The sequence below is a fragment of the Saimiri boliviensis genome, chromosome X (genome assembly GCF_048565385.1).
Source record: "Saimiri boliviensis isolate mSaiBol1 chromosome X, mSaiBol1.pri, whole genome shotgun sequence".
Classification (NCBI taxonomy): Eukaryota; Metazoa; Chordata; class Mammalia; order Primates; family Cebidae; genus Saimiri; species Saimiri boliviensis.
In genome coordinates, this window is record NC_133470.1 from 104,398,358 (window position 1) to 104,424,376 (window position 26,019).

The following is a 26,019-nucleotide window of genomic DNA, read 5'->3' on the forward strand; positions in this document are numbered from 1 at the left end:
CTGATAGAGTTAAGTTTTCTATCCTGGGAATATTATCATGAGTGAAGGTGGAAACCAACGCTGTAGCTTACATATATGCTATTGGTAGCTACGATGTCTATTTCAGTCAGTGACTAACCACAGCATTTATTTCTGGAGGCCCTCACTGCTCTGCCTATCTGTACATTCCACTTCCATAATGTATGAGCCATATTATGACAACAGCCAAAATCAAGAGTATCATATCATATACTCTTTTAATGAGTTTAAAAAAAAAAAAAAACATAAGATATCCAGATTAGACTGGATACTAGAAAAAAAAAATGCTGTCGTATGCGTAATAAGATTAGAATTTGAGCCCACTTGTCAACTCCATTTCACTCCAATAAAGTATTTGCTTCCATTGAGTCTCCATTTCGTGATCACTAAATGGGAGTTTAGAGTAGGAAGCATGAAATAAAGTGGTTGCCTAATTAGCCAGTGGTGTCTTTGGGAGGATTTTGTCATTGGTTAGAGAGGGAGAAGAAGGGAAGGGAGAGGGGAGTGAAGCATGTCAAGGTCGGTGTCTGGAATCTAACCTTTTCATGCCTGTTTTAGCTGCAGTATCAGCAAATTGGGTGAAAAAAATAGCTATCTCTAGGCTAGTGGGACTCAGAGGACTGCAGTACAGTTTACGGGACAAATGCCATCAGATCCTTGTCATTTTTGCTTTGGCTTCCTTTGTGGCCAGTGAACACCACATATGCCATGTACCTCCATGACTCCACTATGTCACCTATATCTCTGACTGTTGGTTTTTGTGCTTCATCCATAGGAACTTCCACTACATCACCATTCTCCGAGACCCAGTGTCCCGGTACTTGAGCGAGTGGAGGCATGTCCAGAGAGGAGCAACATGGAAAGCATCCCTGCATGTCTGCGATGGAAGGCCCCCAACTTCTGAAGAGTTGCCCAGCTGCTACACTGGTGATGACTGGTCTGGCTGCCCCCTCAAAGAGTTCATGGACTGTCCCTACAATCTAGCCAACAACCGCCAGGTGCGCATGCTCTCCGACCTGACCCTGGTAGGCTGCTACAACCTCTCTGTCATGCCTGAAAAGCAAAGAAACAAGGTCCTTCTGGAAAGTGCCAAATCAAATCTGAAGCACATGGCGTTCTTCGGCCTCACTGAGTTCCAACGGAAGACCCAATATCTGTTTGAAAAAACCTTCAACATGAACTTTATTTCGCCATTTACCCAGTATAATACCACTAGGGCCTCTAGTGTAGAGATCAATGAGGAAATCCAAAAGCGTATTGAGGGACTGAATTTTCTGGATATGGAGTTGTACAGCTATGCCAAAGACCTCTTTTTGCAGAGGTATCAGTTTATGAGGCAGAAAGACCATCAGGAGGCCAGGAGGAAGCGTCAGGAACAACGCAGATTTCTGAAGGGAAGGCTCCTTCAGACCCATTTCCTGAGCCAGGGTCAGGGCCAGAGCCAGAATCTGAATCAGAATCAGAGTCAGAACCCAAATCCAAATGCCAATCAGAACCTGACTCAGAAGCTGACGCAGAATCTGGTGCAGAATCTGACTCAGAGTTCGAGCCAGAAGGAGAACCGGGAAAGCCCGAAGCAGAACCCAGGCAAGGAGGAGAATGATAGCACCGGCAATGGCACCAACGACTACATAGGCAGTGTAGAGAAATGGCGTTAAATGGCTCAGAAAGCCTTGTATATACTTCTCCCAAAGCGCCACTGAAAAGATGGCATAGCTTAAAGGATGAAAGTGTCCAAACACATCCTGCTTCCTTCACTGGGGAAGTTAAAATGTTTAGATGTTGCCTTTACAGTTGCCTTTCAATTCAATGTTATACTGTGTGTGGGTAAAACAAATCTCAGTATGGAATTAAATTGTCTTTTTGGGGTTGGACTATTTGTGAAATCTGAAAGCCAAACCAGACTCACCAGAAATTGCTGTTTAGATATTTTAAGAAGTTCCTAAATTAGTCACGGAGACAAAATGAAAATATAAAATGTGACCATTTAACTTATGGCTAAGAAATGGACTTTAAATTATTTATGATACACTGTTAAAACCCAATCTTGGAATCAAACATTTTTTCCAGGGGTGAGAATAAGTATACATATAAAGCGACTAAAATGAAACAATAAACCTTTCATTTTCTTCTGATTTTAACAAGGAATCTATAAATATAGAATCACAAACTAATGGTGAATCTTACCAAGCTGTAGAAATTAAAAACATTCTCTCCCAAACATGGGTAGTTTTATGTCAAAATATTGGCTTTTCAAGAACAGGACTCATATCTTGATATTTGAAATTTTAAACTTTTTCTACCTTCTACTGTTTAAAGGTTTTAAACAGGGTGTAGCTCACATTAAACAAAACACTTTTTTTTCCAAAATGAAATACCAGTGTAAAGATCTAATTTCCAGGCACTTTCAGGGCACTGTAATTTCAACAATACTGGAATCATTTTGGCGCTGCTGCTCATTCATTTTAAGGCTTCTCCGAATTGTGCTCATTCCAAATTAACCCATGTATAGAATCTTTCTTCATCATCTAAATGGCGTGTTGCTGAATTTATTGTGGTATATAATCCTGGATTAAAGTCAAGACTTTTTTTCTATAGAATTATTTTATCAGTATTTGTGTAGTGAAGTTCTAATCAAGAAACTTGAACAGGATAATGTGTCTAAAAATATTGCTGCAGTTATTCTTGATCAGATAAAATTGAACCTGACATGTGAACTCTTAACTTACTTTTTGTGTATCCATTGTAATGTTTCCAGTTGGGCCAACTATTTCTAGCCCAATTAGTTCTTTTTCGTGTAGACAGATTTGTAGACAATTACAAAAGCAAACAAAAGGGTCAAATAAGCATTAGGAAGGCTAGCAGAGTTATTCAATAGCACCTTGATAATTTGGGCAAACCTGTCTACCAAGTTTTTGTTTTGAAAAGAACAAAAGTAAAAAGTGTTCTGTAGTGAGGTTATGTATCAGAAACATATGAGTTGAGCAGAGTGACTTGTTAGTGTAAGTTGATGCAAAAACACTTCTATGGTATCAATTACGAATTGACGAAGATAAAAAGAAGCGTGTAACCCATCATGCCGTCAAACATCATGATTCTGGGCAGTTTTCATTTTACTATGGATTCTGCTATATTCGTGTAAGGACTTACACTAACCTTCTGGCCGTAAATCAAACTAGGTGACTGAAAGTGCCATTTATGTTTTCAGAAGGGACATGCTTAAAAAAGTGTGACCATAAAGTCACATCTTGTACAGTCTGCTCATGTGTATGATCTAGTTTCATCTGTAATAATATGGCCATAAACTGGACAGAAAGCTGGGCATTTGGGTTTAAAATGGATTTTCTTGACTCTGAGCTTGTTACCACTATTTCCAGCTTTTGTTTTGCCTGACAGTATTGCAGTCCTGAAAATCCTGAGAGCTAAAAAACTGAGAGGAATTTTTTTTTTAAACCACACCTTCAAGTGACAGTATTTTAAACTATTTTGTGTACAATTGTGTTTTAAAAATAGTTAGTAGATCACTATGGTATTTCAATTTTCTTTAGTTTTAATTGAAAATGTTGGCTTTTAAAACTGATAGGTACTGCTGGAAAGCAGGATGAAGCCTGAGCCAGTGCAAAAGCTTGTTACAGAAAAAACATTTTGTGTTATTGCTGTGGTGTGCATGATTTGCAAAGATTAAGTGCATTTTCTCTGTCTATACTGATTATTGTATATAGAGGATGTCATAAATATTCATTTTTGCCATCATGTAAATCCCATGATTTCAACTGTAAACATCTGTCCATTGGTGTAGCTTTACAAATCATTCACTGATTTTGTGTAATTTAACAATAGATATGAAATAAAGTTTAAATTACAGACTCTCAGTCATCTCATAATTTCAAGATTTGCAGCCACTAGACACTGTGATCTCATAAACCAGAACTGAATTTTTTTCAACAAGGCATTTCCTTTATTCCTCTTGGCAGCTAGGTATGGAAATTAGATGGCCCATTCTAATCCCTTACTCTAAAATGGCCTTATTTTGGGGTGAATCCTTCTGGGATTCCATGTTTTGTGTACAAGCTTGTCCAAGCCACAGCCCACCAGCTGCATACAGCCCAGCATGGCTTTGAATGCGGCCCAACACAAGTTCATAAACTTCATTAAAACATTATGATATTTATGTATAGGCTTTTTTTTTTTAAGCTCATTAACTATTATTAGTGTTGGTGTATTTTATGTGTGGCTTAGGGAGGCCAAAAGATTGAACACACCTGGTGTAAAACAAAGTTTGCTATGCAAATGAATATGCGTATCTTTTAAGTTAACACTTATTTAAATAAATACTTGAATATCTAAGACCATTTAGAAAGGAAAAATCGTGCTCTTCATTCTCCCATCTATCCATGGGGTAGAGTTTAAAGGTAAGCATTAACGCATTGGTTTTTAAAGTCCTGAACACAAAATGTGCGCATTTTTTCAAACAAACTCTTGTAGTTAGTACTATGTGGGAGGGGACGTGATTTGTCCTTGCCACTTTCCAAAGACACTCTGAGCGTCAGCCCCAAGGGATTAGAAGGAAGCAAGCTACAAATTTGGTTGAGGATATAGTTAAGTATCCTCAGCCTGTAAACTATATTTACTCCGTAAGTCCATTTTCATACTGCTATAAAGAACTGCCGAGACTAGATATTTATAAAGGAAAGAGGTTTAACTGACTCACAGTTCTGCATGGCTGGGGAGGCCTAAGGAAACTCACAATCATGGCAAAAGGCAAAGGGGAAAGTAAGGCACCTTCTTCACAAGGTGGCTGAAAGGAGAAGGGCCGAGGGAAGGGGGAAGAGCCCCTTATAAAACCATCAGATCTCATGAGAAGGCACTCACTATCACAAGAACAGCATGGGGGAAACTGCCCCATGATTCAGTTACTTCTACCTTGTCTCTTCCCTGACATGTGCAGATTATGGGGATTACAATTCAAATGAGATTTGGGTGGGGACACAGAGCCTAACCATATCAGCTTACTCGGTTTTGCCTGTCAACTGCTTTTTGATCAATATTTGGGCTGCCAATGGGCCTGATTGTATAAAGATCCTACAGCCCCTTGGGAGGAACTGTGAACGGGAATATAAAGTCCAAGAACTTGAAATATCTCAGAAATAAAGGTTGGTTCCCTTTTCCCTTGAGGAGGGTAGGTACTCATGGAGAGCAGGGCACTCTAACTGTAGTGGGGAAAAGATAGGAAACCTGCTGAGAAAATGAGCTATTAAGGCCGCACAGAGAGGAGCTGTAATGAAGAAACATTGAATTGGCCTGGTTCCTCAGGACTTAATTAGGATTCTCAATAGGGGTTATAACCAAGTACCAGTAGGACTGCCTTTGGGCAGTGGGTCTAATAAAGCTGTCAAAATGGGAAGGATCGTTTCTTTCCATGGGTGGAGTATGGGGGTAAAAAGAAGCATAAAACCCACATGCTGGCTCTGAGTCACAGAAGAGAACCACAGAATAGTCCAGGAGGGTCGTGTGCAACCCGCAGCTTTCTGGCATTCATTGACCTGAAGACACTGCTAAGCTAGGAAGGGGAAAACTAGGGTATTCCTTTTGTGCACATGGTCATCAGAGGCGAACTGGAAGTTTCTTTTCTCGTCTTCTCAAGGGATTGAACTAAGCAAAGAAACAAAAGCCGAGTATTTTGCAGAAAGTTCTAGCAAAAAAACAGTATGCTGACTCTGGATATAACCCGCTGGGGCTGTGGAATAAGGCAACTCGAATCTCTCGCTTGGCAAGAATGAGGCCACCTGACAGTTTTAACTGTCCAAGGAATTTGATCAACACCTCACAATTTCCTAACTACATCCTTCAGACCTTCACAAATGGGCAAAGCCCTCAGAACGTCAGGAGAAATCTATCCTGAAAATAAAGCAAATAAGCTGTTTCTCAGTGCAAATGGCACTGTTCTGAGCAGCTACAGCAGGGTCCAAAAACTACTGTCCTGGGGCCAAATGCAGCCCTCTGCCTGCTTTTGTGAATACAATGTTATCGGAACACAGCACGCCCATTTCTTTGCATAGTTTCTCTGGCTGCTCTCAGGCAACAGCAGCGGGTGTGGTTGCAACAGAGATCTTATGGCCCCAAAAGCCTAAAATATTTTCTTGCCCTCCAGAGAAAAAGTTGGTCAGCCCTGGAAGTAGAGAGCCAATTATAATTTCCTAAGTATTGAAAATTTGACAGATTTATAATGATCCCAGAGTCTGAGAGAATAGAAGGATGTGATTCAAACAACATACTTCCCAATACCACACCATCACGAACAACATTCGTTCAGTGCCTACTATGTGAGATTCACTACTTTTAGGCCTGAGAGCACCAGAGACCCTGATCTTTTCTCTCAGGATCGCAGAAATCCAAGCCAAATGCTGTGTCAGTAATTACAGGTGAGAGCTTAATCAGTTCTTCAGCAGTCTCAGATAGCTGACATCTGCCAGTTCCTTGGAGAATGTGCATGTGTGCGTCTGCGTGTGTGTTTGATCACATGCTTTTAAAAATTAAAATATAAGTATATAAAGTAAAAAGCAAAATTGCCTTTACAACTCCCACTTCCCCAAAATAACTACTATGATCATTTCCTCCAGATCGCCTTGTCCTAGCCGCATTCAAATCTGCTATCTCTCCCCCTTCCCTCTCCGTCTTCCTCCAACCACACACGCGCGTGCGCACACACACACACACACACACACACTTTTAAAAAGATAAAATCGTATTGTTCTCATTGTTACCTGATTTTTTTCTTTTATGAAAAAGTTCAACAGTGTATCATGGATTCCTTTCTAAAACAGGAATATAGTCGATGGGTTATCCTAACGCAATTGATTACTACTGATGTCATAGGTTGAGAGTATAGACTCTATATGCATGCTGCCTGGGTTTGAATCCCAGCTCCACCACTTACCAGCTCCATGACCTTGGGAAAGTCTCTAACCTCTTCATGCCCCAGTTTCTTCACCTATAAACAGAGAATATAAAAGCTGCAAATTCAAAGGGCTGTTGTGAGGATTAAATGAGTTAGTATTTGTAAAGCACTTAACACAGTGCCTGATATAGAATAAACTTTATTTTTTATTTTTATTTTTTAAGAGACAAACTCTCACTGTCACTGAGGCTGGAGTGCAGTGGTGCAATCATAGTTCATAGCAGCCTCAACCTTTTGAGTTCAACTGATCCTCCAGCCTCAGCCTCTTGAGTAGCTGGGACTACAGGTACATGCCACCACTGCCAGCTAATTTTTTACAGTTTTAGTAGAGATAACGTCTCATTATGTTGCCCAGGTGGGTCTGAAACTCTGGAGCTCAAACAATCCTCCCACCTTGGCCTCTCAAAGTGCCGAGATTACAGGCATGATAAAATAAACTTTATGTATGTTTGATAGTATTATAATTATCATTACTATTGTTATTAGCATGAGGGCTAGATGTCTGCTGAATTCCTGTCTTCAGTAGCTAAAGATTGACTCTGAGATCAAGAATTTAAAATATTGGCAAGAAAAATAGTATATGTCCTGTTGTGACTAATTTAAGGAAATTTTCTAAAAAAACAAAACAAACATATTTCAAATGTAACATAATCAAATGTATAAAGACCTATCTTAAAGTTTACTTCTGAGTTTCAAATGCAGCCAGTGACAGAAACATTCTGAAAGATCTAACCCACGAAATGCCAAGTGAGTCACAGATTCTCTCTCCAGCAATGAAAGGCCATTATCTGGTGTCTCTGGCTGATTGGGGACCTACTTTATCATGCTTAGCCAAGGATGACTCACTTCCAGCCTCGCTCCTTTCCAACTCATCTCTCCACCCAACATTGCTAGAGTATGGGCTTGTTTGCCTGATGAGATCTGCATGCGCTCCAAAGGTCTAGCTGCTTCCCTTATGGGCCTGGCTTGGTGCCTGGAATGCTTACACTCCAAGGCTCTCTTCTCTGGGTGAAAGGAGCATGTCCAGAGGACCCTATTAAGATGCATTTATGCCACCTAGGAGGGAGGAGAGAGAGTAACCCATTAAAAGTTAGCACATATTAGTTTTCAGATTGGCAGTCACGGAGGGCCCTCAGGGAACAGGACACACAGAGCTCACTTCACCTAAACAACAACAAAAAAGAACTTTTGCATCTAACCAATTTGAATTTTTAAATTTTAGTTATATTGCCTTAAGGACAGAAGAAGGTTCAAGAATCTTCATCAAATCTCATTAAGTTGTACAGATTCTATTTTCATTATGCCTAGTTCAATCTTGTGACTTCACTGATATCAGTAAGATTTAATGATGCCTAACTGGGCCTAAGAAAAGTTTAACAGTTTTTGTGACTTAAATATTCTCTACTAGATTTCATGTGATTTATGAGGACCTGAGAAGAATGGTCAAGTCTTAAAAGAGAGTGCTACACCATAGCTTAATAGGGCCTAATGAGCCAACTAGAGCCAATCTTAATCAACCTTTTTATGCATTTATCCAAAACACAAAACTATTTTTTTTTTCCTCAGTCCTGAAGGAGGTCTTCTGTCCCTGAAACTGCCTAGAGTAGGATCACACATTCAAGGCCCTTGAGACCATATGGCAAAGACATTATGAATTTGGTCCAAGAGGTGGATTCTGCCTTTACAAGGCTGAATATGTGGGAAGGAAGTTGAAATGAGGAACTTCAACACTGATTAGTTAAGATGAACAGTGTTTATCAAGTATAAGCTTGAAGGCCAGGGACTGTGGCTCATGCCTGTAATTCCTGTAATTCCAGTACATTGGGAGGCCAAGGGGGGATGATTGCTTGAACCCAGGAGTTCAAGACCAGCCCAGGCAATACGGCGAAACCCTTTTCTATAAAATATATAAAAATAAGCCAGGCATTGTAGTGTGCACCTGTAGTCTCAGCTACTCGGGAGGCTGAGTCAGGAGGATCACATGAGCCTGGGAGGTCAACGTTGCAGTGAGCTGTGATTGTGCCACTGCACTCCAGCCTGGGTGATGGAGACTGAGAGTCTGTCTCAAAACAAAAACAGAAAAAACAATGGCCTTGACCTAAGAAGCACTAACAAGCATCAATAGCTGCCACGTTTCCCATCCCTCCCCAGTGCCCACATACTTTCCCCAAACTCCCACGACCTTGGCATGTTCCCAGCACTCCCTCTCTAGGGTAGCTTCTATGTAGTCTACCTGGATGGTTACAATGTTTTCTTAACTATCCTTCTGTCTTCAGCTTCTTTCTTGACCACCGGACTCATGTTCCTAAAACTTTCTCAGAACAGAATCTACAAGCCTCTGGCCTCAGATTCCTCCCTGATGTGGTTCAAAAATGCAGATTCTAGGCCCCACTGCAGATGCTCTGAATGAGGATCTCGTACCTCAGCCTCCCAAGTATCTGGGACCACAGGGGCAAGCCATCACACCTGGATAATTTTATTTTGTGTTGAGACAGGGTCTTACTATGTTGGCCAGTCTGGTCTCGAAATGCAAGGCTCAAGTGATCCTCCCACCTCAGCTTCCCAATGTGCTGGGATTACAGGCATGAGCTACCCACCCTGGTCTGGAATCATTTATTTACCCAACTCTAGCTTGCTGACCTAGCATCCAGCTTCTGGTAACTTGATTTCTGTCTTGTAGCCCATTCATTTGACAAGCCTGTATCGAGCACTTACTGTGAGTTAGGGCCAGTGAAGCAGGAAGTGAGGAGGGAGGTCGGAGAATGCTTATTGAGAAACTGATTCCCAGCTGTATCCCTTTCCTGGGGCCAAGAGCCCTGCTCTCACCTCTCCCCCAAGAATGAAACAACCTGGTGTTGAATCTCCAGCTGTCTCCTGCCTTCTTGAATCTTGAATCTGCCTTCTTGAATCTCCAGCTGTCTCCCGCTCTAGAAGCTCTGTGGGGGAAGGTTTTGACACTTCAACTTGAAGCTGTTTCGTTGGTCCTCTTCTTGGATGGAAATTTCTGAACTTCAGGCACTGAAACAGTTATTATACCCCATGCCACTGAGAGAAGACGGTTCTTATTCAGCCGGGAGACTTCAATGCCAATATACACCCATCCTGACCAGGTGTGTAGAGTCTGGCTCTTGATGCTGGTTGTAATGATGATAATCTATACCATTTAAGTGCCTACTGCATGCCAGGTGCTCTTCTTGGCCCTTCATATAACAGCAGCAGTGGCAGTTAATATTTGTGGAAATTATATTATAGCTCAGTGTACTAAGCCTTTTTATGCATCACCTCATTTATTTTTTGTAGAGACAAGGGTCTCACCATATTGCCCAGGCTGGTCTCAAACTCCTGGGTTCAAGCAATCCTCTTGCCTCAGCCTCCCAAAGTGCTGGGATTACAGGCATGAGCCACTCACTGTGCCTGGCCTGCATCACCTCAATCTTCACAGCCACCCAGTGAGGCACGAATAATTCCTTCCCACATTTTACAGAGGAATACGGTAAGACTCAGGAGAGCTTAATTAACTTGCCTAATACTTCAGAATCAAGCCTAGTTCTAAATCCAGAGTGCAATATCTTCGCCTTATTCACGATTTAAAACACTTTATTATGGGAAGATTCAAATCGCTGCAAAAGTAGGGAGAACAGCATCATTAATCTCATTTCCCAACCACTCAACTTCAGTAATTATAACTTAGCCAATCTTATTTAATCTATGTCCTGACTAATTTCCCTACAATCTGTAATATGTTAAAGCAACTCCTGGACAACATCTGTATATATGTATCTCTAAAAGAAGTTTTATTTCTTTTTTTTTAAACGCTTGCAGGTAAACTTTGTTATCTAGTAAACTTTATTAAGTAGTAAGCGGCAGGTCTGAGTGTCACCCAGGTGTGTCTACCTCCAAATCCTTTGCTTTTGTGGTGGTTTCTTTGCTGAAACTGGAGTTTTCTTTTATAGCAAAAGCTTCTTGCAGGACAGGACTGGGGAATGAGGGCCTTGAGCTTCTGTTACAGCCAAGCCAGGAAACCATTCTTGGCTTCTTTAATAATTAACAGTGGGTTCTCTTCCAATTAGAAATATTCATGAAGCAACAGCCTTCCTTCAGATTCTTTGGACATTGGTTCTTTCCCTGCTCAGTACTTGGCACTGGACCTGAAAATAGCCAGTTCACATTTTGGGAAGGGAATTGCCTGGTACCTTTGTCTTTGGAGAGGCAGCTTGGGAGCCCCTGGTCCCTGAACACGTTACTAGACCCATGAATATTCTTCAAGTGCTTGTAAATGAAAACGGCCAATCTTGGCCCTTGGTGTCAGGGTTTTTGATCGATAATTCTGTGTTTTCCTTTCCACAGGCCTAATTCCTGCTCCAATTGCAGGGCATTGGAGAATATTTTAAATGTTCAACAAAATGGTTTTTGTCTCTCTGGTCTGAGTTGGGCTCTCTGTGCTTTATACATTTCTTTTCTTATTGAAAATTATCACTATACACAGTCTGTACACTGTACTTTTGTAAATTAAAGAGCATATGTCATCTCCACACTTGGTGGGTGGGATACATCTGAAGCAGCAAAACTTCTTTTGAAATCATCAAAAAGCATTTTTAAAGCTTCTTTTAGCTCCAGCACCATCAGACAAACCCATGTCAAATTTCCATCCCTCTTTTTCCATTTCACTTTGAGGTCCAGAGAGAGCAACTGACTCACCTAAGGTCCCACAGGGAATTAGTGGCAGAGCTGAGACCAAATCTCAGGTCTTTCTGTGGCTAGTGTGCACAGCACTACATTAATGTTTCAATTACATTTTAAAAGCATTTCTACCTTACTTTTCCTTTGCACTCTCTGTTCCATTTCCTAATGGAGTAGATTTCTATTACAATAGTTTAGTGGTCAAGAACACAGTCTCTGGAGCCAAATTTTGGGGGTCCATAGTCCTGGCTCCACCACATATTAGCTGTGTAACCTGAGGTAAGTCACATCATCTTTCTGAGCCTTACTTTCCTCATTTTGAAATACTATTATAAAGTTGAATTATAATAGTATTCACCACATAGATTTGTGGTAATGATTAAATGAATTAAAACATGCAAAGCACTTTAGAACAGAGTTCTGGTGCTTGGCAATTTGATTGGATCAATAGTGGCAAATATTTCTTTTCTTTTCTTTCTTTTTTTTCTTTTTTTCCAGATGGAGTTTCGCTCTTGTTACCCAGGCTGGAGTGCAATGGCGTGATCTCGGCTCACCACAACCTCCGCCTCCTGGGTTCAGGCAATTCTCCTGCCTCAGCCTCCTGAGTAGCTGGGATTACAGGCATGCGCCACCATGCCCAGCTAATTTTTTTGTATTTTTAGTAGAGACGGGGTTTCACCATGTTGACCAGGATGGTCTCGATCTCTTGACCTGGTGATCCACCCGCCTCGGCCTCCCAAAGTGCTGGGATTACAGGCTTGAGCCACCGCGCCCGGCCAATAGTGGCAAATATTTCTAACATTAAAGCGATTGATTATTGTTTTTGACTAACATGTTTTATTCATTCAGTACATTTTTATGGAACACCTACACTGTTTTTCTTGGTAAAGCTTTACATTATTTTCCCCATTCATTGTGTTCTGATAGATTACCCAGTCACTGAAGTCACTCTAACTAAAAGGAAATGCTTCTACCTGAAATCCCTGCAGAGACTAGATTTCTTTTCTGCTGGACATTTTCTCTCACTCTCCTCTCATGGAGTCCTGTGCTGCATTTTACACATAGTGGGCACTTTGTTGGACAGAGTAACATCTGCCTGAAGTTGGCAGATGTCTTTTTTTCTGATGAATAGGAACAATGTCAATGTTGATTCCCAAAAATACCTACTAGTTAATGGATGCGTACGGTGTCCTCATCTCTGTCCTTCGGATTCCTTGTGTGTTGCATACAGCATAGGCAATACGTACATCAACCACATGCTCTGCATTTTCCACGGTAATCACAGTTACTATGACTCTATTCCACTGTCCATCTACATGCTCCAGTATTCGTCCTGAAAATCTATTGCTATGTGTAGTATTAGTACTAAATGCTAATATTTTGTGTATTTCATTTTGATCCCTGGTGATGCATAACCAATGAAATGGCATATTTATAAATAAAGCACACCCAGTAAATATCTTCAAGCATCTTTCCTAACTCTTTAGTGTGGCATTCAAGATCCTTCATGATCTGGCCTCTGCTGACTTGCCTGTCCCATTGATTAACTCTTGCCTGTCAAACTCCAGGTATGAGCCATGGGGAGCTCTTTTAGATTTCCTGTCATGCCATCATCTCTTACTTCACCTCTAGACTGTATGTGCTAATCTCTGCCTTCCATGCTATTCCTTATCCATTTCACTCTATTCTTCTCCATTATCACTGAATGCTCCTCCACTCAATAATACACACACACCACACACACACACACACACACACACATACACACACACACACACACACAAATAGGCGTTCATGCAAATATACCATCTTGGCCTAGTTAATCCTTACTTTTCCTCAGACCCTGCTTACATGTTAACACTCCCAGCAAGTCCTCCCTGACTGAAACCAAATTTAGTTTCCTCCCCTCTGTGCCCCCTCTCACTGTGTCAGCGGCCATCCCAGCACTCATTCCAGTAAGGTAAGGAATAGTATTTTGTGTGATGAATTCGAATCCCATCCGCCTTGACTTACATATACTTTCCAAAACTTGGTAGGTGTGGGTGTATCTCTGAGAGGTAATAAACACGACTGTCTGAGGCCATTTCTCTCACTTGTTCTCATGGCCACTCATTTGTCTCCTTTACCAGAGTGTTGGTTTGGGGAAGGCAGAGATGTGGCCTGTATCAGTCATCTTCATAGATCCATGCCTTGCGCTGTGCCTTGATAGTCATTCATTCATTTATTCATTTATTTAACAAATATTTACTGAGTACCTATCCTCCTACACGCCAGGGTCTGTGCTCATACCGGGCATTCAGATAGGAATAAAAGGGATGTAGTATCTGCTCCTGTGGAGCTAACAGTCTAGCATTGGAGACTGATGTTAATCAAAACATCTCCCAAGTCAATTAGAATGTCAAACCATACTAAGTGCCATCAATAAAATGTATGGAGAAAAGTAACATGGGGTAACAGAGAGGGTACATTTAGGTTGCTCATGGAAGGCTACTCCAAAAGGTAACATTTAAACCGAGACATAAAGGATGAGGAGCAGCTGGCCATGCAAAAACGCATGCTGTCATGGGAGAGGAAGAATATTTTAGATACATAATACAGTAGTGCCCCCTTATCCATGGGGTACACGTTCTCACACTCCCCGTGGATGCATGAAACCACAGATAGTACCAAACCCCATATATACTATGGTTTTTTTTCCATCTGATAACGGAGACGGCTGCTAAAGTGACTAATGGGCAAGCGGTGTGTCCAGCGTGGATCCACTGGACAAAGAATGAATCGCATCTTAGGCAGAATGGGGCAGGAAGGCACAAGAGTTTGTTACACTCCTCAAAGCAGTGTGCAATCTAAAACTCAAAGAGTTGTTTATCTCTGGAACTTTCCACTTGATATTTTCAGGCTGCAGTTGCTCACAGTCTGAAACCATGGAAAAGGAAACCACAAATAAGGTGGGGCTGCTGTACCATGTTTGTTGAATGAATTAATGAATGAGTGATGGAGATTGAAATGAATTCTGTTGCAAAGGTTTTCGTCATGAAGGGTCATTTGTAATAGAATTAGTCATCCCTGGTCTCCGTGTTTTCTATCTTGAGAGTCCTCTGCAGGTGGCCCTGGCTATCAGCAGGTCAATATCAGTCCTCTGGCTGGTGGTCCTTGAGGTTATGGGAGGCATTTTCGGCAGAGGGCGCTCCACCTCAGTCATCCACACAGCCCACTTCCTAACAGGCCCCAACTCACACGACCCAGTAGCCTGACCCCTGGCCTTGGGCAGCCTCCCAACTTAGCAACTCCTCCTGAGGAGGTCTCTTCAAGCAATAAATAGCCTTTCATGTGACTAATTAGGATGTTGTCCAACCTGACTTATGGACAATTTGAAAAACTTGAAAGCAGTAGGCATGTCCTTGGAGGTGATAAAGTAGGGTGTTTGTGATTCTTTCTATGTACAGTTAGATATTAGATCCTTGGTCAGGAAGATAGTCTGACAACACTTTGAACCTCTCTTACAAAGCTTATCACATTTTGCCTTATGTTTTATTTTTGTGCAACTGCCTTATCTCCCTTGCTGAACTGTAGATATATTCTTTAGGGTAAGAATGTGCTTTTTAGACACTATCCATCTCCCATTATTAACTTGACCATAGCAGACACTCAAGACATGTGTTTGGATTAAATTTTTTTAAGAGGAAATTTATTAGGCCTTGCTTCATTGAATTTATATTCTTGGAAAAGCTTCACTAAGTTCAAGGGCAGTTCATGGTGTGGTGGGTTTTGTTTGTGTGAGGCCCTTCCATAACGTGGCTGGGTCCATCAGGGGTTCAGTGAGAGAAACAGAACTACGACGATGCTCCAAAGAGTAAGGGCTGAGCCAAGGCCACTGTCTTTGCTTTGTGATGAGTCAACTTGGCTAGGCTGGACCACATTTCCCAGCCTTCACTCTCCTGTATATTTTCTTGTGGTTGTTGTTTGTTTTTGAGACAAAGTCTCACTCTATCGCCCAGGCTGGAGTGCAGTGGTGCGATCTTGGCTGACTGTAACCTTCGCCAGCTCCTACAATCACGTGATTTCAAATTTGAATTTGAAAAGTACATTTATTACGAATTTGATTTCACGTAATTCAAATTTGAAATCATGTAATTGTAGGAGCTGGCTAAACAGTCTCTATGAGGTAGTTTTTGGTGTCTCATATTGAAGCTTGATGTCCACAGGACAGGCAGTTGGGAAGAGAAGATGGACGTAAAGCTTCGAGGATTGACTGAAACGTGTGTTTGTACTTGCTGCCTTGACCTTGATGTCATGGGTGGCCAGCAGAGGCCGGGACACTGTCACAGAGATCAGCAAACACACACCTAGCCCAAAAGTTGGAGAAAGAGGAGGATACAGGGAGAGAGCGAGCAGTTGCAGGCCCTGCCATGCCCTGACACCAATAGAGGGAGCCAGAACATAAGCAACAAAATGTGTGAGCTGCAAAATTGTTGCTGCTTCCCTTCTGCCTTCCGAATAGCCCCCAAGAATCTGTCTTGTGGACAGATGATTACAGGGTGAACACTCAAAACATACAGGAGAAGGGTCGGGTGCCACGGCTCTGGCCTGTAATCCCAGCACTTTGGGAGGACAAGGCAGGTGGATTACTTGAGGTCAGGAGTTTGAGACCAGCCTGGCCAACATGGTGAAACCCCGTCTGTACTAAAAATACAAAAATTAGCCAAGTGTTGTCATGCACGCTTGTAATCCCAGCTACTTGGGAGGCTGAGACAGAAGAATCGCTTGAACCCTGGAGGTGAAGGTTATAGTGAGCTGAGATTGCACCACTGCACTCCAACCTGGGCGACAGAGCGAGACTTAGTTTCAAAAACGAACAAGCTACAACCACAAGAAAACATACAGGAGAGTGAATGCTGGGAAATGTGGTCCAGCCTAGCCAAGTTGACACATCACAAAGCCAAGACAATGGCCTTGGCTCAGCCCTTAGTCTTTGTAGCTTGTGGGTTTTCAAATGCTCCACAGTCCCTTACAGAAAAAGATAGTGACCTGTTTTCATCAACACTGCCTGAATGTGTCATATACTTGCCTGTTTCACTGATCCAGCCTCAGTGTACTTCGATGGAAACTCTGTTAACTATGTCACATCATTATACCCCTAAGTGACATGCCATTTTACTGACTTGGTAAGGTGATTTCCTTCTGCAGTGTTTAAGCTGATTTTTGTTTGTTTATTTGTTGCTATTGTTTTTAATGAGGACAATACTTTGGGTCATTTTTACTGCTGAAGCAAAATGTGTCTGGCTACCTGTTCCTCTCAAATTCATTTCAGAAACTGCGTAGTATTACAGGGGAAATCTTTTAAAAATCAAATACAGAGCTGCTGTTTGGGGAAGGCGATATTGATGATTGAAGGGAATAGGACCTTTTTTGCAGTATTTATTCTGGAAGTCCCATTATCTGAGTTTCACGATTTCTGATTGAGCACTTAAAGCTGATTGAGGCATTGAGGCAGTCGTGACAGGGTGTGTAGGCACACACACATACATGCGCATACAAACCCACTAAATGAGAGAAAGGTAATAAAACACCATGGATAAGCTTTGCTAGCATCGCCTCTCCTTTCGAATTTAGTGGCTGGACAGAGGAAAAGAAGAGACAAGATGGTGACAGACCAGTTGCAAGGTTTCAGCAGAGGGGACCTTGGTAGACTGCCTACTAGCAGGGAGTGTGCAGTTTCCAGGCATGGCCACAAGATGGTGCAGTGACTGTGCAGATGGCATACGTGCCAGGAGGGAAATCAAGGCCTTCTGAATATTCAGCGTTCTTGTTCTTGTTTTTCCATATGGGACTTAAGCATGAGGAAGATAGCAAACATGGAAGAAAGCCAGGAAATTTAAGTGTTTTACCAAATATCATCCACAGTGTTTGAGAATGAAGACAATCTATTTACACCCATCCTTGGCTCTGAAATCCTGGTGAAGCGGACCGGGTATGCAATCTGTAAATCCGTCAGCTAATTATGAACTTGGTTTTGTCAGTTATACAGCAAGCTACTAAACTGTGGTGCATATTGGCACTTTTTATATGACAGATTCTGTTCTCATTGGACATGCGTGGTGGGCTATGGGTGGGATGGGGCACAGATTTTTTTTTATCCTTCTTACTACAGACTTTTCTCTCAAGGCTGGATTATAAGGTTCATTTACATCATGCCATGTAAATCCTGTACAGGGTGGTGAAAGAAACAGCAGTCCAAGATGACTTATGAGTCTCAATTCACTGCAGCCTCGAACTCCTAGGCTCAAACGATCCTCCCACCTCAGGTTCCCTCTCGAGTAGCCAGGACTACACGTGTGCCCTACCACTCCAGGCTAATATTTTGTATTTTTTTTTATAGAGATGAGGTCTTCCTATGTTGCCCAGCCTGGTCTCAAACTCCTGGCCTCAAGTGATCCTCTTGCCTTGGCCTCCCAAAGTGCTGGGATTATAGGCATGAGCAACAGCACTAGGGATAAGACTGTTTTAAGATGTTACAACACATAGAAGACAAATGATAGTCTACAAGAAAATAACTACACCACAAATAACAAAGGATTCACATCCATAATGTACAAAGAACTTACATAAACCCGTAAGGAAGAGATAAACATAACAAGTAAGTCTAGGTCATTAAACAAGCAATTCACAGAAAAAATATAAACTAACATTTGAAAAGATGCTTAATCTCACTGGATAAGGTAAGTATTGATAATGGGGAAATGCAAGTCCAAACAGAAATCATTATTTTTGCGTCTCAGACAGCAAAAACAAAAATAAAAAATAGTATCCGGAGGTTTTGATGGTATTGAGAGATACTCTCATATACCCTTGAGAGTAAATTGGAACAGCAGTTCTAGATGGCAATTTGGCAGCTTCTATCAAAAATTCGAATGCATATGCCAAGAAATTAGACTCTTAGGAATGTCTCCTCTCCTATAGAAATATTTAGTGTGTGCCCAAATTTGTGTATACAAAGGCTTTCATCACAGCATTGATTATACGATAAGAAAGTTGGGAAAATGGGAATCAATCTAATTGTCTATCAGTTAGGCCAGTAATAAATAAACTATCAATATCATGGGGTATGCAGTTGTTAAAAGGAGTGAGGCAGAAATGCATGTACTGACATGGGCCAATCTCCGGACTATGTACTTACAGAAGTGTGTGTGTAAATATACAAAAACAGATCTGGTAGAACACACTCAAAACTGATAATACGAATTAGCTCTAGCTCTGCGGAGAGAACTTGAATTGTCAATGTGAAGGAACCTTACCACGTTTTGCCTTATATACTTCTCTCTGTATTTTTAATAATGAGGTAGGTATTAATGTATTATGAAATTTAAAAATAAATTTCTTTAAAAATACGTTACTAGGATTATAAAAGTTATAATTTCTCTTCTCAAAGCTTCACAGGTACCCAAATAATCCTCAATAACAAATCAAAAAGCTAAGACCTACATGAGATGGAGATAAACAACGATGTGCTCCTAATACCCTTTAATTTTGTTCTTTTCGGGTCCACACAATTCACTTGCATTATGAGTGTTTCCTGGCTGTCATCTGACAGTAGCTCTCTGAGGGACCATGTGAGGGGCTGGAAGGAGGAACCAGAGAGCTGAATGGAAAATCATGTTTTTCTTACCTTCAGCCTCCTTTGTTGCCTTAACTAATTGAAGAATGTTTTTCTCTTGACTTCTTGTGTCTTTCTCATTTAAGGGCTAAGTCACACTTCACACAGAATCACTTTTTAGTACTGGTCATCAGAATTTTGCGATCTGGCTAGATTGACCTTTTAAAATATTTATTCTTTAAATTCTGGGGTACCTGAGCAAAATCTGCAGTCTTGTTACGTAGGTACACATGTGCCATGGTGGTTTGCTGCACCCATCACAACCATCATCTGCATTAGGTATTTCTCCCAATGCTGTCCCTCCCCTGTCTCCCCACCTCCCAACAGGCCCTGGCATGTGCTGTTCCCCTCCCTGTGTCCACGTATTCTCATTGTTCAACTCCCACCTATAAACATTCCGGTTTGCTTTCCAGGGCTCTGGTGAATTCTTGCTTCAGCCAGCTCTACCTCTTCTTTTCCCTCCTCTTCTTTCTTCCCCTGTGCTAATAATGACAAGTCCATTCCTGGACCTGTAGAATTGCCCCTATACTTCCCTTATGACCACCTGAGACCTTCTATCAGGGTCTTTGGCTTGTTGAAAGCATTTACCTTCCTATTCTGCATTTTCTTCAATGCTTGCCATTTCTGAGTGACCTGTATGTTCTTGCACCCTGGTAGCATTCCTTCAAGATTCTGTCCACATTCGACCCCTTAACTATTTATCCTCACAGGAAAAAAAAAAAAAAAAAAAAAAAAAAGCCACAATGAATGCTATCCATTTTAGCTGAGTATTTTACCTTTTGCTGAGTTGTTGTCTCGAATACATTCCTAAGGCATACTTGGCAGTTTGTGGTCTGGTGTCCTTTTTTTCCAACAGGCCTGTGAATTGCTAGTCACATATCACCATCCGATCCTGACCTGCAGTTATATTTGTAAGTGATTTTTCAGCTTTCTCCACTGGCTCCCCTTATCGGGACATTTATAAAGAACTCCTCCTCTGGGGACTCCATGTTTGGATCCCCTTCTGCGAACACTCGCTTCGTGGAAGTCTGTCTTCCCTCCTAAACTCCATCTCTCTATTCCCTTCCACTCAGTGTGGAAGCTGCCTTCCTCTCCTGCATTCCGTCTTTCTGGATTCTCTCACTCAGTGTGTTTCTTTCTCTCTCCTTCTCCTGTTTCTCTCTCTCTCTAAATAAATAAATAAATCACTTTCTACAAACACTTGTGAGTCCGGCATTTACTGCGTAATTTTTTTATATAAAAATATTTTTTTTTAAAAGAAGAATAAAAAAAAAAGGAACTCCACTTCTGAGAGCCCCATCATTTACTTGCTTTCCCATCTTCACGCTCTTTGACCTTTTCGTCTTATTCTGGAAGGTGCCATGTGTCAAAGATTAGTGTCTTATCTCCCTTCTTTCCTTCATTCAAATATTCTTCCAAATCTGTTTTCTTTTTGCTGCTAGAGGTAGAGGGTAAAATATTTAACATTTATCATGCATTTTCTTATATCTGGGTTTGAAAATCTTCATTCCTTTATTTTCCTGTAGTTAACAGACATATTTTCTCTTCCACCATTGAAGCTTTGATAAAAATATTAAATTGTATCAGACTTAGGTCAGTTCCCTGAGAAACAAAATGCACTGTGATTTCCTATCTCTGGTTCTTACTGAGCTATCAAAACCCAGCTGGTCAAGATCATCACTAGTGCCGCTTGTATGCAGTGTGAACCATATTTTTCAAGCTAATTAATGAGTAGGTCATGGCCAGGAGCAGAAACAAAAGCCTTTTCAAGGTTAATACATATTATGTTGTTTGCTGTCCCAAATCCATTAGGCTTGTCATCTGTTACCCAACAAAAATTAGATTGGGTCAGCATGACTATTTTCTTCACAATGTAGCACTGATTGTTACCCAGTACCCTGTGGTATTCTTATTGTTCTCTTTATGTTCATTAAGGAATTAAAAGAACATATTATCCTGTGAGTAAAATTGGGTTTATTCAATCTTTCATCTCTATGCTGACTCTTTATCCTTTCTAAAAAGGTAGATATTTTTCTTGGCCTTTTTCTAATCTCCAGGAACTTTGGTTTCCAGCAATTTCCAAAGATGATACATCTCTGTAATTCGTCAAAGGATTGAGGTGCATTCTTTGCACACGTTAGGGTGAAAGTCCTGAGACAGTTTGGAATGGTCAGTATCAATTGGCATTGCTCAGTATGAGTTCTATGCACATGGTGAGTTAGGCAGCTCATGGCTGCCTGCTGTGATTGCAAGCTTGTGTGTGTGTGCGTGTGTGTGTGTGTGTGTGTGTGTGTGTGTATGTATATACATTAAAATTTCCTTTTGCTTTAGTGTCATGTTTTGAATTACCTTCCCACACAGTCCAACACAAAGAACCACATCATTTCCCCTTCCTTCCATGCAATATAGAATACTTTCCCATACATCAGTTCCTAGGAGGAACTAATTCCTTGCTTTGACTCTCCCCATTTTTTCCAAATGTAGCTGTCTCAAATCTATTGTGAGCAGATGAAAGATATTAACAAATAAATCCACTTTTTGAATGTTCACACAGGTAAATTTGTTCAATCCACCTATGCAAAGGACGGCAATTGTTTGCTCCTGGAAGTAGTGCTGGGGGAGGAGGCTAATGCCTGAAAGAACCTCCTTCTAATCCTATAGTGACTTATGGCACCAAGACTTTAAATGACTAACCTCCAGTTCTGTAAACCCCATGCTCTTTCTCTACATAGTACAATGAGTCTTTTAAAATAAATATATAAGAGAAATCTGTTCTCTGGCCTTTGCTGTTTAGATGCCTCCCTTGCCTGTGTCGTGACTCTGTATTCATTAATATCAGTAAAACATAAAAATTCAAGAAGTCATTTGTGGAGGCAGACCTGCTAAACCCATCCTCATATTTTCACATACAAAGAAAGCAAATTTTTGCTGGAAGTTTTCTCTATTCGTTTTTGCTTTCTATCAGAATTAGAGGGAAGACATTGCAATACTATTACAAGCAATAATGACTAACTTTTATTGAGTGCTTACTAAGAGTAAGGCTTGGTGCTAAGCTGTTTTGTGGAATTAACGTCTATTTTATACCTGGAATAAATGGAAGTTCAGAGAGTTTAAGTAACTTGCCCAAAATCAGTTGGATAAAGAATGGCAGAGTTGATCACTATTTTGTAGGGCTAGAATTGGGCAGTCCTAGGGTCTGAGATAAATTTTTTAGACATTTTATTGTCCATGAAGTCAGAACCCAACTTATAATTCATGGCACCCTAGATACTTTTAAACAGAATTTTAAATAAACAGTATTATTTCTTTCTTTTCTCTTTTCTTCTTCTCTCTCTCTCTCTCTCTCTCTCTCACACACACACACACACACACACACACACACACACACACTTGCTTTTTTTAGATGGATTTTCATTCTTGTTGTCCAGGCTGGAGTGCAGTGGTGTGATGTGATGTTGGCTCACAGCAACCTCCACCTCCGGGGTTCACAAGATTCTCCTGCCTCAGTCTGCTGAGTAGTTAGGCGCCAGTATGCCTGGCTAATTTTATATTTTTAGTAGAGATGGGTTTTCACCATGTTGGTCAGGCTAGTATTGAACTCCTGACTAACCCACCTCAGCCTCCCAAAGTGCCAGAATTACAGGTGTGAGCCATCCTGCCAAGCCTGCAGTATTATTTCTATTATAAGAGAAATATACACTCATATTTTAAAAGTTAGTAGAAAATTTATACCAAGTCTCACCATGTTATTATATTTTCTTCCAGTCTTTCTTTTATGCATAGTTTTTCTTAAGATTTGTTTGTTTTACATGGTCATGAGAACATATGAAATTTTGTGTAGTTTTACAATTTTATCTTTTAAAATTGTATCTTAGTATAAACATTTTCCCTGCTGTGTAATTGTTAAAGCCTACATAGTAATCAATTGATAGAGTGTATAGTTTAGCCTTTTCCATGTGATTTAGCATTTAGCCTGTTTTTGTTTTCATTGTTATAAATATCTCTGTATTTAAAGTTGTATGCATTAAAACTTTGCTGTATTTTGAATGATTTCATGGAAATGAAAGTGTCGGATCAAAGAACATGAACCTTTATGAAAATCTGGATAAGTATGGCCAAGATTGATTTCTGAATTAGTCACTCCAGTGACATCTCAGGGCATGCTAGAGGGATGTCAAGCAAATAATATTTCCATAGCTGTCTAAAGGTATACCTGAATTTTCACTATTTGATTCATGTGTAAAATCATAGATGGTCAATGCTAGAAGGGACACTGGGAATTACGTATTATAATCTTTCATTCTATAGACAGAAATAAGACATTGTGCTTTATACAAGTTCTACTAAGGAGTTAGAGGAAAAACCAGGAATTGAAACTGGAGTACTTGGCTTCCAGTAACACCTTTTTTTCCCATTGTTTTTCTATACATTTCCACCCTGAATCTTGCCACTTTTTCCATCATATCAGGATGCCATGAGTATTTGCATTTTTAGAAAGAATTATAGAAAAAGGGAAAAACCTAAAAACACAGACATGGATTACTGATGTTCAATCACCTTACCCTAGTGAGCAAAAGATCTTGGTCAAGAAATGCATCTTCATCATGTTCAGTTACACCAGGTAGATGGCCACCACCTCAGCCAGTACACAGTGCTGACCACATGCAGAAATAATTCTCAGAGAAGCTCAGTTCTGCCTTTCAAACATCATGTAGTCATTCAGCTCTTTTCATGGGCTTCTTCTGGGGAAATCTGATAAATGGAAAACATGATTTCACCCTCAGATCTAACAGTAGAGTAAAGAAAGTAAGAATTGTATTCATGATCAAATTAAAGAGATGTTAGAATGCATATCACAAATCATTCAGGCCGTAGGAAAATGGTATGGTGGAGGGGGGTTGTGGAGAAGGCTCTGCACAGGAGGTGGGTAGCGAATGGCTGTAAGGGGGAAGGCGTTCTAAGTGAAGCTCAGAGAGCTAGAGGTTGTAGTTAAGAGGATTTGGGTGCTTCACAATGAGAATCTGGCCATGGTCAGGGAGAGACTCAGGTTAGTCGGTAGGGAAAGAGGATCCCAGAAATTTTTGAGAACATCTGGTTCATCTGCTTTGTTGCCTAGGTAATAATGACGTAGTAAAGTTTTATACCATATCAGGTACTATTCCAAACTCTTGACAGACATTGAATCATTTAATCTTTGTAATAACTCTCTATATATCATCCTCATTTTACAGATAGGAAAATTCAGACATGGGAAAACTAAATAACTAGTAAATGGTGGCATGCCATTTGAACTTAGGCAGTCTGACAACACAGTCCATACTGGTTTTTTTTTTTTGAGATGGAGTTTTGCTCTTGTTGCCCAGGCTGGAGTGCAATGACACTATCTCGGTTCACGGCCACCTCTGCCTCCCAGGTTCAAGTGCAGGTGATTCTCCTTCCTTAGCCTCCTGAACAGCTAGGATTGCAGGCATACACCATCATGCCTGGCGATTTTTTTTTTTTTTTGTATTTTTAATAGAGACAGGGTTTCTCCATGTTGGTCAGGCTGGTCTCGAACTCCTGACCTCAGGTGATCTGCCCTGCCTCAGCCTCCCAAACTGCTCTGATTACAGGCATGAGCCCCTGTGCCCGGCTTTTTTTTTTTTTTTTTTTTTTTTTTTTGACAGAGTCTTGCTCTGTTACTGCCAAGTCTGGAGTGCAGTGGTGCAATCTCGGCTCACTACCACCTCTGCCTCCCAGGTTCAAGCGATTCTACTGCCTCAGCCTCCTGACTAGTTGGGATTGCAGGCAAGCACAACCACGCCTGGGTAATTTTTGTATTTTTGGTAGAAACGGGGTTTCTCCATGTTAGTCAGGCTGGTCACAAACTCCCGACCTTGGGTGATCCTCCTGCCTCGGCCTCCTAAAATCCAGGGATTACAGGCATGAGCCACTGCACCCGGCCAGAGTCCATACTCTTAAAGCCAACAATGTACAGTCTCACGTGTGGGTGGGAAAATCAAGGCCCAAAGAAGGGAAATAAACTGTCTGCTTGAGATCGCCCAGCAAATTAACACCAGAGTTGGCATCACTGCCCGTGTTAGTCAGCCATCCTGTCTTCTTGTTGTAGGTTGTACAATTGGCACAGTCAAGCAGCCAATGTGGAATCAAAGTGCGGGTAAGTAACCAACCAGGATGTATATTTCTCTGCTAAAGTGAAGTGAACCACTCTGTTACCCAAGGCTTCCTCATTACTCAGCAAGAATCTGAATAATATCTCCAGAGCTAAGAGGTGTTCCTTGTACTCTGGTTAGAAAGGCCACATGGCTTTCATTGGTGTCACTGGCAGAATTGCTGCTTGCTGCCACCACTCCTCTATTCTATCCCCACCATCATACTCAGAATTTTCTTTATTGTCACAGTATTGCTGGGATGGGCTTCCAAAAATGAATGAGTAATAGCTTTCCACTGCTGTATGATTTCCTTCCTAGATAGCACCCTATTTTTGGAGCCTGTAATCATACTGAGGAATAGAGGCAGGGAGGTAGGAGGAAGGAGAATGGAAGCAGCAAAGCCTTTGTGAAGATACTGGAAACAAGTGACTGACACGTCTGGCATTTCTCTGACAAACCCGTTTACCAAAGTAGCTGATACTTGAATAATTGATGCCCCTTGTTGTGGAGCTTCATCACTGAGCTGCTCCCAACTGGTCTTCAAATCAAATCTTGAT

At 41.1% G+C, this 26,019-nt stretch overlaps 1 protein-coding gene across 5 annotated transcripts in view; it reads left to right on the forward strand.

The window, feature by feature from the left end:
- The window catches only part of HS6ST2 (heparan sulfate 6-O-sulfotransferase 2), a 317,315-nt gene extending 313,310 nt beyond the window's left edge, over positions 1–4,005 (forward strand). For 3 of the 5 annotated variants that reach the window (XM_010341747.3, XM_074391538.1, XM_074391537.1), the window contains one exon: positions 794–4,005. In XM_010341747.3, coding sequence (XP_010340049.3) covers positions 794–1,676 — 883 coding nt within the window. In that variant the 3' untranslated portion in view covers positions 1,677–4,005. The remainder of the gene's footprint in view (positions 1–793) is intronic. The other 2 variants (XM_010341749.3, XM_074391539.1) reach the window with 2 other exon arrangements.
- The last annotated feature ends 22,014 nt before the right edge of the window (positions 4,006–26,019 follow it).